Below are 13,578 nucleotides of genomic sequence, written 5' to 3'. Positions count from 1 at the left end.
AGTAGAGATATCCCTCGGTGGGATGATGACGGATGGCGGATGGTGAATGGTGAAAAGAGGTTGAAGAGCTTCGCTTCGGAGGATTAGCATTTAGCATGCGATCGACAAGGTCACACTTGCAAAACCTGGTCATGCTTTAATGCGGCTGCAAGGCTCCGAAAAATCCCCTAGGTTAGCGCCAAATTGTCTTAATCGATAAGGATCCTTTACGGTACGCATAAGTGCATATCTCTTTTTAGGTTTATACAAGCGCATTTATCTCAACTGCCGCTGAATCTCTCTCGCTCTTACTTAAATTATTATACTACCAAGTACCTACCTAAATGTTGCCTACCTCCTAGGTACCTAAGGTATAAGTGTAATCTTTACTTTTCCCTCATCATCTCCTCTATGAATTAGTTAAATCCAGTCCTGATCATCGATGCTTAATGCTTCTCTTAAAAAGTTATTACTAACTTACCATGGCGTCGTTTGCAGAATTACCCACCGAGATCATCTTCGAAATCATAGACCGGCTCTTCGACATCTTAGACGTTGTTGCGCTATCTTCAACAAATCGCCGCCTCCACGATATTGTCACAAAGAACAACAAAATAGTTAGCAGGTTCGATAAGGCTTCTCTCGATCAGAATCTGCTCTTAGCTGCATTCTTAGGTCAAATCAATGTAGTCAAACTTCTTCTAGACTATGGCGTCAACCCGAACCAATATCATGTCGGTCGTATAGACAGGTCTGTCCGATGTCAATACCATACGTTTAGTAGCTTGGGGGTTCCAGATCAATTTACTGCTCTGGTCCGTAATATTCCCACCTTAGATGACATCATGGACTGGACCTAGATGGACCAGGAATGGTATGGTCTTTGGTGTTCAACTCCACTGCACCTGGCGGCGTATAGGGGGCACGATGATATTGTGGCGCTCCTAATTAAGAGAGGTGCGAGACTCACCTTAAAGTCCATTGGTGTCCACGGGCGTAAACACGCTGCGAATCCGCCCTGGACTCCGTTGCATCTCGCAATTTTTAGGATGAATTTATCCACCGCAAAGTTAATACTCAGTCACGGCAATCGAACGCCTATGCTCCCAAGACAACAACGTTTATACCCATTAAGTAAGGCAACTGACTATGCTCGTTGGTTTGTAAAATATACATTCGATACGCAAGTGACAACAGAAACCAAGTGGACTTGCGACAAATGGCTGGCCGTAAAGGGACTGAGCATTAACGGGCCTGACACCCGGGGTCTTTTGAAAGATTGCCATCATATCTGCCTTTCTCGAGTAGGTTTTTACAGCTTTAGAAAGTCTCGTCTTCCAGCATATTTTTTTTCGACTCGTGTCTTCTTGAGCACTTCAATTCTAACTTCAACTTTAACAGAATTGCGGGTTGGTGTCATATGCCATTGATATGCATATTGTCCAGGGCGAAACCGGCATCGATAGACCGCTTATTCATCTCTGTCTTCAAGACCCGTGGGCAAACATACCTCGATGGCGTAATGCTGGAGTTACCTTGGAAGTAGCCGAAGTACATCTTCCTAAGTATGCCTTACCTTGGTTCGAATATCTCCTCAACCACGGAGCCAACGTTGATGCTAGGGATTCTATGGACTTCAATGCCACGGCTATGATGGTCGCAGCGCTCAATGGTATTGAGCCGGCTATGGGCTTGCTTATACAGCATGGTGCAAATGTCAATGCGAAGGATAGAGCAGGCTTTACTGCCCTACATGCAGCCTGCATACGTTCTAAGCCAGAGATTATTACAAAACTCATCGAAAATGGGGCACGAGTAAATGCTACTGATTCCACGGGCAACTCGCCCCTTCATTTTATATGCGGCACAATCGCCGGCAAGCATCACAATAAATTTTTAAAAGCAATCGAACTTCTTCTGACCCACGGAGCCAAATCAATGCCTAGAGCCTGGAAAACTCGGGTTCAGTCTCCTCTGGAAATTGCATTTCGCAATCGATACCTTGATGCTGTGAGATTGATAATTTTAAAATCCAACCCAAGACCTACTCGAGACCAGATTTGGGCTTTATTTGAAGTCGTGATCGAGGCGTCTGACGTCTCTCGACTAAGGCTACTTCTAATGCTTGACAAGCACAACTTCATTCTTCGAAGTAAATCTGCTCTCATTAAGCTCGTACAAAGCAACAATCAGACAACTGAAGCGGCAATGCTTCTTCTTGAAAAGGGCGCTCCATGCGATGGACAGTTAGTCTTTTGGATTGTTTCTTACCAGAAAGGTAATGACTTGTTACGAAAAGTCCTGGAACGTGGTATCAGTCCTAACGTCGTCGTCGGACCTAAAAAGCGATGCCCACTTCTCGAAGCACTAAAGATCAGAGACGTTTTGACAAGGAGAGCGTATGTGAAGTCATTGATGGAACATGGAGCTGATATCAACATGAATCTTCATCACACTAACATTGAGCCAATCTACGTACATATTATTTCGCCCTCCTTTCTCCGGCATACCGAAACCGTTTTGGACGTTCTATTCTGCCCTGATTACTTCCAGCGCGTACCCGAATCCCGGCAAATTGCTTTCCTGGTCTTAGCTTGTCGCTTAACACATGTAAAGGTTCTACAAAAATTACTTGAATTTACAACTGGGCCTGTGATTCAGAGGCTCGTTCAACAGTTTATAGAAAATTTTACGGCTACACCCATTATCACTCGACTATTGGACATCACCGGCTACTCTCTAGCGGTCCAAAATGAGCTCACGGTAGAGTACATGGATATCGCCATAGACATACTGGATGTGTTTGCCCGGCACCACACGTTCTGGGGCTTCCAACCTTCTCCTGGGTCGGCACGGGCTATAGATACTTTAGAGAACCTTATGACTGCGACGCGCAACTCTACACCCAGGCAAAGGGGCGCCTCCTTCTACTTGAGGAAAAGAATCCGAATCGTCGACTCCAGTGCTGAAAGTCCCCAGGTTTTAATCCTTCCACGAGCAGATTTAAACGAGTATCCTCAAGGTTACATCACTATTCTTGACTTAGGGTTGACATTACGTCTTACGTTGGATGGGCGATAGGAAAGCTCCGTTTCGTAGAGCATTTTACTGCAGCAGTAATTATTGTCGGGTAGCCTCATGTATGTTTCGAGTAATAATATACATTGATACACTCTAGTTGAACAATCTTTTGATTCAGCATTGACTACTAGAATATTTCCTACAGGTTGGAGTTATGCCATTGGAGTTACGTCCCCCAAAGATATATCCCCCCCAATACGCATTGATAAGTTAAAAGCCATAGCTGCCGCTCTAGTTCAAATTCTTGGTCGATAGGAAGTTCCCATTGCTGTATTCTTCTCAGGAGATCTGCCGGTCTACCTGATAGTTAATTGAAGCAATCAACCAAGCCAAATGCGACTTGAGAAGTGCAAAGGATCAGACACCGCGCCCGATTCGCTGGGTGATTCCTTTATCCCCGCTCACCTCCTCTCCACATTGACGGATCGCCCCGCGATACAAGGACATCCGAGGTAATGATAATGTTTAGTCTACGGTAGTAGCTAGCAATTATAGTCCGTAATACACCAGCTTCATATAGAGTCGTGCAGAATGTCGGGTTAAATCCAAGAATTGGGTGTTCAGGATAGCATTGCGTAGAAAGGAGCAAAATGGTTGCCCGACATATCAAGACAGCTGGCCTCGTGGCAAACACCGCAATTAACCAAAAAGTGTCAGATATCGTGAAAGGTGTAATAGACGACATCAGGGCTAACGGCGATAAATCTGTGAGGTCATATTCCGAAAAGTTCGATAAATGGTCACCGCCATCGTTTAAGTTGACAGAGAGTCAAATACAAGAATGTATATCGAAAGTATCAGCACAAACAATAGCAGATATCAAGGAAGCGCAGAAGAATGTTCGGCGGTTTGCCGAGGCCCAAAGGGCAAGCATCAAAGACTTCGAGGTCGAGATCCAGCCGGGTGTGTTCCTCGGACAGAGAAATAACCCTATTAGCACGGCTGGTGCTTACATTCCAGGGGGGCGTTATCCGTTACTCGCATCTGCTCACATGACAATATTGACTGCGAAGGTTGCTGGCGTCAAGCATGTTATTGCCTGTACACCACCTATTTTAGGCCAGGTCCCTAATGCGACTGTCGCAGCAGCACATTTTGCTGGTGCAGACGAGATCTTTTTGCTCGGAGGGACACAGGCCATTGCTTCCATGGCCATAGGCACAGAATCGATTAAGAAAGTGGATTTCATCGCCGGCCCTGGGAATCCTTTCGTCGCGGAGGCCAAGCGGCAATTATTTGGGGAGATTGGAATTGATCTCTTGGCCGGACCGACCGAAGTTCTCATCGTCGCCGATGAATATGCGGACCCTTTTACGATCGCGACGGACTTACTATCTCAGGCTGAGCATGGACCGGATTCGCCAGCGGTACTAATAACCACTTCGGAGGAGGTCGGTCAGGAGACGATAAAATATGTTGACCAGATCTTAAAAGATATGCCGACGGCAGAGCTCGCGGGAATTTCATGGCGGGATTACGGCGAGGTGGTCGTGGTGGATAGCTTAGATGAGGCATACGAGCTCGCAGACGTGTATTCGAGCGAGCATGTGCAAATTCTAACGCGGAATCCTAGAGAGGCTTTGGACAAGATGAAGAACTACGGCTCCTTGTTTCTTGGGGAGAAGACCTGCGTCTCATATGGCGACAAGGTAAGTACCTACTCTTGTTTTCACATTCGTATTGTAGAATATAGCTAAGCGTTCTCATAGTGCATTGGAACAAACCACGTACTGCCTACGCGGAAAGCGGGGAGATACACCGGCGGACTGTGGGTTGGCAAGTATCTGAAAACACAGACGTATCAGGAGGTAGTAAACGAAAAAGCGAGTGGCGAGATTGGACGTCTTTGTGCACGATGCTCGAGAGCTGAGAATTTCGAAGGGCATGCGAGGTCTGGAGACTTGAGAGCACATAAGTATCTCCACGATGCGTATCCTTGGATCGATGAAGCTAGAAAATAGTACCATTGGTTATGAAATGCAGAGGGTATTCTATTGTGTATGCTAGTTGTAATAAGTGAACATCGATGTGCTAAGCAACAAAGCGTCTGGAATAGGAGTAAATCCCTTGAATTGCGCTTTCCGGCCTCCCCATAGTTCGTTACTATACAGTATTATTTTATAGCCAGCCTTTTACATTCTAAAGTTTTTATAATGCCTCGCTGTGCCCCAAGAACCAATATAATACTTTCAATGAGACCCGGAGTGCGTACCCAACAACGCCAATGCAATACCTATCATGCTAGATGCCAATGAAAAATGCAGCAACGACTGCAAATAATGCAGCTGATAACATCGACTGCGACGACGACAGGCCAGCAGCCCCGCTACCGTCATTATCGCTGGAACCATTGTTCATAGTAGCCAGAGACGCTCTCGGGGGTCCCACGACTTTGATACAGGACATAGAAGCTTCGGTTTCAGTGACCAGACTTCCGTTACCTGCCGAGTAGAAGACCGTGAGTATGGGCGTGATAGCCCAGGAAGCCTTTTCTAGATCGTTAAAGGTGGTATCTCCCTGTTCGATTGTCAGACGGCACTTTAATGAGGAAAGATTAGGGGATCGGTGGTGGATACTACTTACTGTGTAGTTATACTGGCTAACCAAGGTGAGATCGTCCTGCTTCGGGATGACAGGCCAGCAGGTTGACGATGAGTTTTGCTGCTGGCTGATGGGTTGTGGTGCATCCTCACCAGTTAAAGCTATTACAAGGTCAGTCATTAATGCAACATTGCGTACCTAAGATATAAAGAAATAGTAGCATCTCTCGATACTTCGAGCGAATTTCATCTTTAATCTCATAGGGAGTAGTTTTATTCGGACTTACCGGCGCTGGTAAAATTACTCCAATGCCCCTCCGAGATCCGAGCACAGGCTTCGTCTTTACTATCTTCCAGGTCTCTCTGCAGTCTCGAGCAAGCCTCCGAGACGGAGAGCCTCTCACTACCACTATTATATCCATTTACCAAAGTCCTGGCCCGGGAGACCAGCGCGTCAACGCATGAAGAGCCCATGGCATCCGCGCACGTGCCCTGCGCAGTCTCATGGTTATCGCCGGGGAAAGCCAGATTCTTAGACGCGCCGTGCAGGAAAACAGCACACGCGCCTGTCGAATTATCTAGGTGTAAGTCCGGTGGTGTGCCTAGGTAGAATGTGTTCTGAAACTCCCGTTTGTTGTTAGACGAGCCGACGTTGAAGCCCTTGGACCATGACAACCCCGAGAGGGCATCGTTGTCAGTCGGCACGCGCGTTAGTCCGACGTAGATAAACGAGCCTGTATCTGCTACGGTGCAATTATCATCTACATTGCTCGTACTGCTGACTGGACACTCGACGTCGACACAGCCAACAATTGTCTGGTTGAGGTCTTGGGCCTGCACCTGCGCGGCTGCAGCAGCCAGCGCTGAGATAGCAAAAGCCGTGCGCACGTTTCCCATTACGATCTGGGAGTTGAGAATTGATGATGTTGGATTTGTGGTAGTTAGTGAATGAAGAAAGGCAACGGGAACAGGGGAAAAGATTCGATACGAGATATTAAAAGGTCTTTTTGACAATAAAGAAAATTAATCTTACGAGAAATTGACCCTTTTCTCAATTGGAAACTTCCAAGAATCCCGTAACTATCTGGCTAGGTATTCGCAGGGACCACAACGTATACTTGGCGCCCTTGCATCGTGGCGTCGATAGAAAATGCAGCTAGGTAGATAATATAATTCAGAAGGCTGTTTGACAGGGTCACAAGCTGAATGCAGATGCAGGAAATAGGGCTGGTTTCTAGTAAAGGGTTCTTAGTAGAGGACCAGAGCCCCCTTGTGGGTATGCGGTCATGGTTAGTAAAACAAACAAGCGATTGAGGCTATAAGAAAGTCACCTGCCTAAAAAGTATCTAATAGGCTTTAAGGCTATTGGACCAGCGATCATTTGTTAGTATATTAATAGACGCCAAGATGGGCTTTGCCTGTGTTACCAACTAACCTAGCAGAGCGCATAAAGAACTTGAAAGAGTTGGAGGATCAGTTAGGATAGATGATGGGGTGGCGAAGCACATACCGGATACGGGGACTGAAACCATACCCCCAATAACTTCCAAGGTTCACAATTTATTTTAAACATCGTCGTCGCTAAAATCAAGATATATCCCATAGAACCGATCGAGCTGAAGCTGCACTTATGCGATCCATTTCCCCTTTTGACCGCTTACTCAACCCCCTTTTTGTCTTGACCTTCCGCAATCGTTATTAGATAATCTCCAGCCATGCGATAGTGACGATCTCATCTTGGGTTCATCTTCTCGAAGGAATCCTCATGCACGCAATACCCGTCGGAGTTGGCGAGACGTCGTATTATTCTTGCCGCACCATTGAGAGCCGCACTGCTTAATAGGGCGTGACCGATAGCCTTATTTGACAAGAGAATGCGAGCATGGGTGTTCTTGGCTGAAGAGCCGCTAGGTTTAGATATTGTGATTTTACATAACGTTTTGATCCTTCAACCAAGATCAGGGGCCAGCTATCCATGTATGGTACTAGCATGAACGCCACAATGTAGCAGAATATACGTGATGCCATAAATCATAAGATATATATCTCCTCTTGATGTCCGTCTATAAACTTCATATTCAATCGTCAACAAACTACAGACGAACCGGTAGGGTTTTTAGAATCTAACTATTTACATTCTTTACGGCCCAAGTGCCTCACACTCTTTGAAATATATTCTAAATATCACACTCGTTTTGTTCTTACCGAATACTCGCACATATTCTACGGCAGTACATAATGGCAGGCGTTATAGAAGCAATTGGCGTGCTCTCAGGTGTACTTGGAATACTACAGTTTGGTATTGACCATTTCCCGAAGGACGATGGGCCAAAGTCTGTTGTTAGGGTTACCGTTGGATTAGATACCCCAGGTGGTCTTAACGATGCCGGTGGTGACCTTCCTGATGTTAGACTATTCAATGAGGCCGGCGAGTTCCTCGGTATCAAGACAGACCCAGGCTCCGTCTCAGATGGTGGTTTCGGCGACATCGAGATTAGCCACAATGACGACTCAAACCAACAACCCGCATATGCCTTATTTTCGGCTAACAACGATGCTATCTGCATTGCACACGCCGTCGTCACTTTCCCAGGCAATGAGAGATATACCTGGGTCGGTGACTGGGGTCGCCAATGCGGCGGTAGTTGGTAATTCAACCCAGCCCTTGATAATACAGTGGGCAATAGATACTAATAATGACAAACTAGGTACTACTCAAACATCTACATAGACAGCAGCAACCGGAAGGTTGACTGCTTGTGGATTGACGGCAACAATGACCAGCCGCAAAGCGGATTCCAAGTCCACTGGCCCGAATTCGTAAACAAGGACGGCGACGAGATTCCATCGGACGAGGCCGGGATGGCCGATAAAGTAGACTACCTGTGCAACAGAGGGCCTCCGTTCAAGATGTACAACTACGAAGACAACAGAGACCCGCACGGCATTACCTACTGGATCCTCAACAACAAGCGCTCCGAGGATAGAACCGACAACCGCAAAATCGGAATGTCCTACGCTCCGCCGAAATACCCTACCTCCGCCAAGTTCGGCCGCAACTCGCCCCGAGGAAACAGCACCGTTCCTTCTGGCTCCAGCCGCCAGGCCAACCGTCTAGTAGTCAGCAACAACGCCCAGCACACGGCGGTCGAGCTCTGCGAGAGCAAGACGTCCTACGGTCCGGACTTCTTGGATCTGATGGACAAGAAATTCTGTCGTATGTCGGACAAGACTCTTTGGCCGGTGTGCGACGGCGCTCAGACCGTAGACAACTGCTTTAACACGGACGTCCAGCAACTCATTGTCAATGGTGTTTCGGCTAGGGACAGCCCCTATAGCAACGTTGTAGACTGGACGTCGGGGAATTAGATGGGCTTGGGTATTTTGTAGACTCTGGGTTGGGATGGACGGAAAATATGTACAAGTATTCATGACTGTCGGCGCATGGGAGCAGGTTATTTATTATTTATTAAGGCCTTGGTTGTACAGTATGACTGTGATGTAGGATATTCAAGCATGCAACTAGATGTGACAGCAAGATAATAGCAGTTGGGCTTGATCTTTTTTAAGGCGGGCCGAGTTAATATTAGTTGAAAGTGAGAGTTTTCGAAAAGAAAGTGTAGTATTTAGGTTCATCTTTAGAGAGTCTTATAGTCGTCATCTATAATAGTGTTAGTTGAGAGTTCTTAGTTAAAAGTTCGAGAAGATGTTGGTGATTAGTTTACAACCAACCAGAGCAGGTATTTGTATCCCGATAGAATTCTTTAATTGGATAAACAGCATTTAGTTTACTAGATAAATCAAATTTCTCTTGTATAGTGAACACCGGAGTTAACAGCAAAACTTGAAATCTTGTTGTGTTGGTTGGACTCAAAGCATAAGCCAAGCGTTTCGTATATATGGAAATGTTTCCTCAAACATGTAGTCAACCGAATAACCAACACATTGATATAATATTATATAAAAACATATTACGCCCACCAAAATACTTACCATAGTACCAACATTTACTAATAAGAGAGAAGGGATGTTAAAAATTGGAGATTTGTAGGTCAAACTTTCACTAAAAAGATACTGCCCATCCTGGGGTCGAACCAGGGATCTTCTGATGTAACTGCTATTGTTCATTGAACAATGAATAACAGTCAGACGCCTTAACCACTGGGCCAATGGGCATTGAATCTTCGCGAGGTTTGCCAAGTGACAGTGAAAATTTTGCAAGTTACTCTAACTTATTACCCACAAAGCGTTGCCCACCACGCTACCTAACGTCTCGTGAGCGGGTCTTTGCGGCTCGTGAAGCGAATTCTTACAACTAAAAATAACAAAACATCATCTAGTAAGAATATTAAAGTAGGTAGGTTTCTGGATTATTTTCAAGTTTAGTTTAATAGGGGTTTGGGGTGGGATATTTACACTTTGCCGTGGTAATTACCTACCTATCACCACTTCAGTATATTCTGTATTAACTATAGTTAACAGGCTGTCAGATGACAAGGATTACGATAGGCGTATGACGTGATAAGGGTTCTAAAATTTAGGCTGAAGCTATCTACCAGCTAGTCATTCGTTATGTTATATATAAGGGAACCTTGGTTTCCTCATAGATTTAGGAAAAGGCAGGCGTTAAAAACACTGAAAATTATATACATACTATAGGCTATTCACCAGCTAGTCACCTGTCACTCCGTAGTGGTCACATACCAAGGGCTGCTCATGACACAGGCACATCAACTTTTTAACATATTAAACAACGGTATTAATATTCGAAAAAATTTGAACCCTGATAAATAGAATCCAGAAACTACCAAACGTCTTAATTACGAGTTGTAATTTATACTTGCTCACGTTATCGTAGACTCCTTATGAGAGTGTTATTATGCGAATTTGCCCACGTCACTTTCTCTCATTGCCCCCATGCCTCCAAGATCATGCGTCTTATTTTGCAACGTATAGTATTTAAGCGTCCCTTCTCTCTCACCGCCAATTTGCTACACTTACTACCTAACACCATGAGACGCACCGAACTTCGGTTGCAAGACGGCATTCTTCGGTTTTGAGAATCGATGCTGACGCGGCGCTTTTCCTGGCAAGTCTTGGCTATGGTCAGTATGTTGTCATCTTGTTAGAACCTAGTATTACCTTGTTGGTTTTGGGGCCTTGGTACAACATGTCTCGGATATGGGAGAGCCAAACACATTACAGTATTCCTTGACACCTTGTTTCTTATGTCTCAGCCACGGCGTAACTGTGTTCTTATAAGGAAATAGATGGCTATCAACAATGGATATACTTCCAGAACGGGGGAAATGCTAAATTGGGAACTACTAAGCATACTCATCCAATAGTTGTTTCTATCTTATCGTACGATCTCTCCAATCACAATTACGAAGGCGACATACGCCTCAGAGCCTTATATAATTACCAAGTCTTATACAACCTTATAGCCCACTCTGTCAGATGCCCAGACAGATGTTGGCTTGGCGTTAGATATCCAATTCGTACGTCCGTTCGGTCATAATTCCCATCCAATTATTATTATAATTTGGTTGCAATTCTCTAGGCAAACGGTAATAAACTAAATTTAAGTCTTATGATCCCGAGGGGTCCCGCGATTATCCGTATGCTGCATGTTTTATATGGATACGAGTGTAGCAAAGATCGCGGCCTGTAATCACCAATACTTAGGTTATGGTGGGATAGTCCTTAGGGCTAATGATACCTCTATTGTATATTGGAACAGACAATTAATTGTATAAAGAGAATCTTAGGTACTTTAACAAACGTCTCTGACCTTCTCCACGCGCAGAACGTGAAGTCATTCGGAAATTTTAACGGGAACAATCAAAATATATCATGTTATCAATCACCATTAAACTTCTAGAACGTCACAATCTATTTTCGAACAAAATAAACCAAATGGTTATGCTCACTACATACCCAAAAGGAGATCTCCGAGGTTGGTCTTGAACCCTTGTCTCCGACATTTGGTATACCAACCAACCAGTTATCCAGATAGACCATCAAGCATGATCTCGCTGTACTACAAGGGTAAATGATCAGATGGCACATGTAATTGCTTATGGGCTTCAAGACGAATGTAATGACTTGGTGACCAAGGAATATCTTAAATATATAAATCCTACTTTAGGACACTTACTAGACAGATTCAACACGCAAATAAGATAAATAACTACTGCACTGAAGTCACTACTGTCTTTATACCAACCCCAAAGAACAATACTAAAAATTCTTAGACGAACACCATCAAAATGTCTATAGCTGAAGCCTCTGACCTGTTGATCGCCCCTGGATCTCTCGTCGTCGTGACGGGTGCGAATGGGTATATCGGATCTCATATTGTGGACCAGTTTCTGCAACGAGGTTACCGGGTCCGTGGTACTGTCCGCAAGGCCTCTAGGGATCGATGGCTGAAAGACCATTTTGACGGGAAATATCCGGGCAAATTCGAGTTGGTCGAAGTGCCCGATATGGTAGCAAGCGGCGCATATGACGAGGCCATCAAAGGGGCGTCTGGCTTCGTACACGCCGCGGCTCCTGCTATGGATGCGATGGAAAGCGCCGATCCCTACGCCAGGGTCAAAATCGTAGTGGACAGCACGGTACGCGCCCTAGAATCAGCCGCAAAAGAGCCGGGGATAAAACGAGTCGTCTTAACATCTTCTTCCGGGGCGGCGGTGTTTCCTATCCCTAACAAGGTTATGTCGATTGACCCAAACACCTGGAACGAATACTCAGTTAAGGAGGCATTCGCCCCGCCACCGTACGAGGGCGAAAAACGCGTGGTAGATGTCTATTATGCCAGCAAGACTAAGGGCGAGCAGGCGGCGTGGGAATGGATCCGTGAACACAAACCTCACTTCACATTCAATGCGATCCTGCCTGACTTTAATACAGGGGCACCTATCAACGTAGCTCGACAGGCCTCCCGCAGTACGGCGGGTATGATTAGAGTCTTGATAGACAAAGGTGAAGCCCTGATGCCGGAGGACGTGGTATTTCCGCCACAGTGGTATATTGATGTTCGTGACGATGCCGCATTGCATGTGGCTGCGTTAATATATCCTGATGTGGCGGGCGAACGCCTCTTCGGCTTCGCTTACCCTTTTACCGTCAACGATGTCATCCAAACGCTGAAAGCGCTATACCCAAACCACAAATTCGGCCAGGAGATCTCCGACGCAGGTAAAGATCTTTGCAGTGTCGCAAACGAGAGAGCTGAGGAGCTGCTGAAGCGACTCACCGGCCACGGATGGACGAGTTTGGCTGATGGTCTGAAGGATACTGCTGAAGCATTGGGGATTCATTAATCGTAGAATGATGTCAATACCCGACCTGTCGTGTCGCATCGCAGGCGGTACAAAGTGCGCCCGAGGATGGATTCACGATGGTTCCACCATATGTAGATAGAAAGAGAGTATGTAGCGGTTTGATTAACAATACGCTATTGTTTTAAGCCGAATGCTACACAAGCAGAATAGCGTCGAAATAATAATTGGCGCAGTCTATTAACAATTATGTATTAACAATTATGCTGGTAGGTGCGTACGGTGCGCCACCTTTTTTGACGTCTTTTACGGTTGACCAGGGCGATAACTATGCTAAAACCAAAAAATCAATAGGTATATAGTATAGGGTAGATTTAAAAAGTTTTATTAATAATTTAATTAAATTAAACCTTTATATGTTACATAAATAAAGATATTTACTTAAATGAAAATTTTTTTTATTAAATTATTTTAATTTTATTTTACTTTATAATAATTTTAATAAATAATTTTTAACTTTTATCCACTTAAAAAATCTAAATTTATAATGCGTTTTATATTTTAAATATATATTTTTATTATATTAAAATTTACAAATTTTATTAATTATAATAATACCCTTTTTATTAAAATATATTAAAATTATAATTATTAAAAATTAAAATTAATTTAAAGTAAATATATATAAA

General features: G+C 44.7%; 6 protein-coding genes and 1 non-coding gene across 7 annotated transcripts; 5 read left to right on the top strand and 2 right to left on the bottom strand.

Annotated features, from left to right (window-relative positions):
- The first annotated feature begins 272 nt into the window (after positions 1–272).
- Positions 273–3,156, top strand: F4817DRAFT_336346 (ankyrin repeat-containing domain protein). The gene is made up of 2 exons (XM_049303138.1): positions 273–1,283; positions 1,381–3,156. The coding sequence occupies exons 1-2, from the start codon at positions 840–842 to the stop codon at positions 3,058–3,060; spliced, it is 2,124 nt and encodes a 707-aa protein (XP_049159341.1). The 5' UTR covers positions 273–839; the 3' UTR covers positions 3,061–3,156.
- On the top strand, positions 299–991 carry F4817DRAFT_96432 (uncharacterized protein). The gene has a single exon (XM_049308098.1). It carries the CDS (start codon positions 462–464, stop codon positions 837–839), a length of 378 nt encoding a protein of 125 aa, XP_049159342.1. The 5' UTR covers positions 299–461; the 3' UTR covers positions 840–991.
- Positions 3,157–3,176: 20 nt separating the features above from the next.
- F4817DRAFT_96419 (histidinol dehydrogenase) lies at positions 3,177–5,163 on the top strand. Its single transcript, XM_049308096.1, has 2 exons — positions 3,177–4,709; positions 4,770–5,163. Exons 1-2 carry the CDS (start codon positions 3,651–3,653, stop codon positions 5,019–5,021), a joined length of 1,311 nt encoding a protein of 436 aa, XP_049159340.1. The 5' UTR covers positions 3,177–3,650; the 3' UTR covers positions 5,022–5,163.
- Position 5,164: 1 nt separating this feature from the next.
- Positions 5,165–7,056, bottom strand: F4817DRAFT_96423 (uncharacterized protein). Its single transcript, XM_049308097.1, has 4 exons — positions 7,036–7,056; positions 5,888–6,962; positions 5,644–5,762; positions 5,165–5,577 (listed from the first exon to the last, which is right to left on the bottom strand). Exons 2-4 carry the CDS (start codon positions 6,495–6,497, stop codon positions 5,302–5,304), a joined length of 1,005 nt encoding a protein of 334 aa, XP_049159339.1. The 5' UTR covers positions 6,498–6,962; positions 7,036–7,056; the 3' UTR covers positions 5,165–5,301.
- A 624-nt stretch (positions 7,057–7,680) lies between these two features.
- F4817DRAFT_336341 (uncharacterized protein) lies at positions 7,681–9,155 on the top strand. Its single transcript, XM_049303137.1, has 2 exons — positions 7,681–8,248; positions 8,309–9,155. Exons 1-2 carry the CDS (start codon positions 7,839–7,841, stop codon positions 8,967–8,969), a joined length of 1,071 nt encoding a protein of 356 aa, XP_049159338.1. The 5' UTR covers positions 7,681–7,838; the 3' UTR covers positions 8,970–9,155.
- Positions 9,156–9,674: 519 nt separating this feature from the next.
- On the bottom strand, positions 9,675–9,776 carry F4817DRAFT_t86. The gene has a single exon. It is a non-coding gene; the product is annotated as a tRNA-Asn (tRNA).
- Positions 9,777–11,703: 1,927 nt separating this feature from the next.
- On the top strand, positions 11,704–13,195 carry F4817DRAFT_336340 (aldehyde reductase). Its single transcript, XM_049303136.1, has one exon. It carries the CDS (start codon positions 11,873–11,875, stop codon positions 12,929–12,931), a length of 1,059 nt encoding a protein of 352 aa, XP_049159337.1. The 5' UTR covers positions 11,704–11,872; the 3' UTR covers positions 12,932–13,195.
- Positions 13,196–13,578: the final 383 nt, after the last annotated feature.

The sequence above is a fragment of the Daldinia loculata genome, assembly GCF_022478755.1.
Source record: "Daldinia loculata strain CBS 113971 unplaced genomic scaffold F4817scaffold_22, whole genome shotgun sequence".
NCBI lineage: Eukaryota > Fungi > Ascomycota > Sordariomycetes > Xylariales > Hypoxylaceae > Daldinia > Daldinia loculata.
The sequence above is the reverse complement of the archived record's forward strand: the minus strand, read 5'-3'. Positions and strand labels throughout refer to the sequence as shown.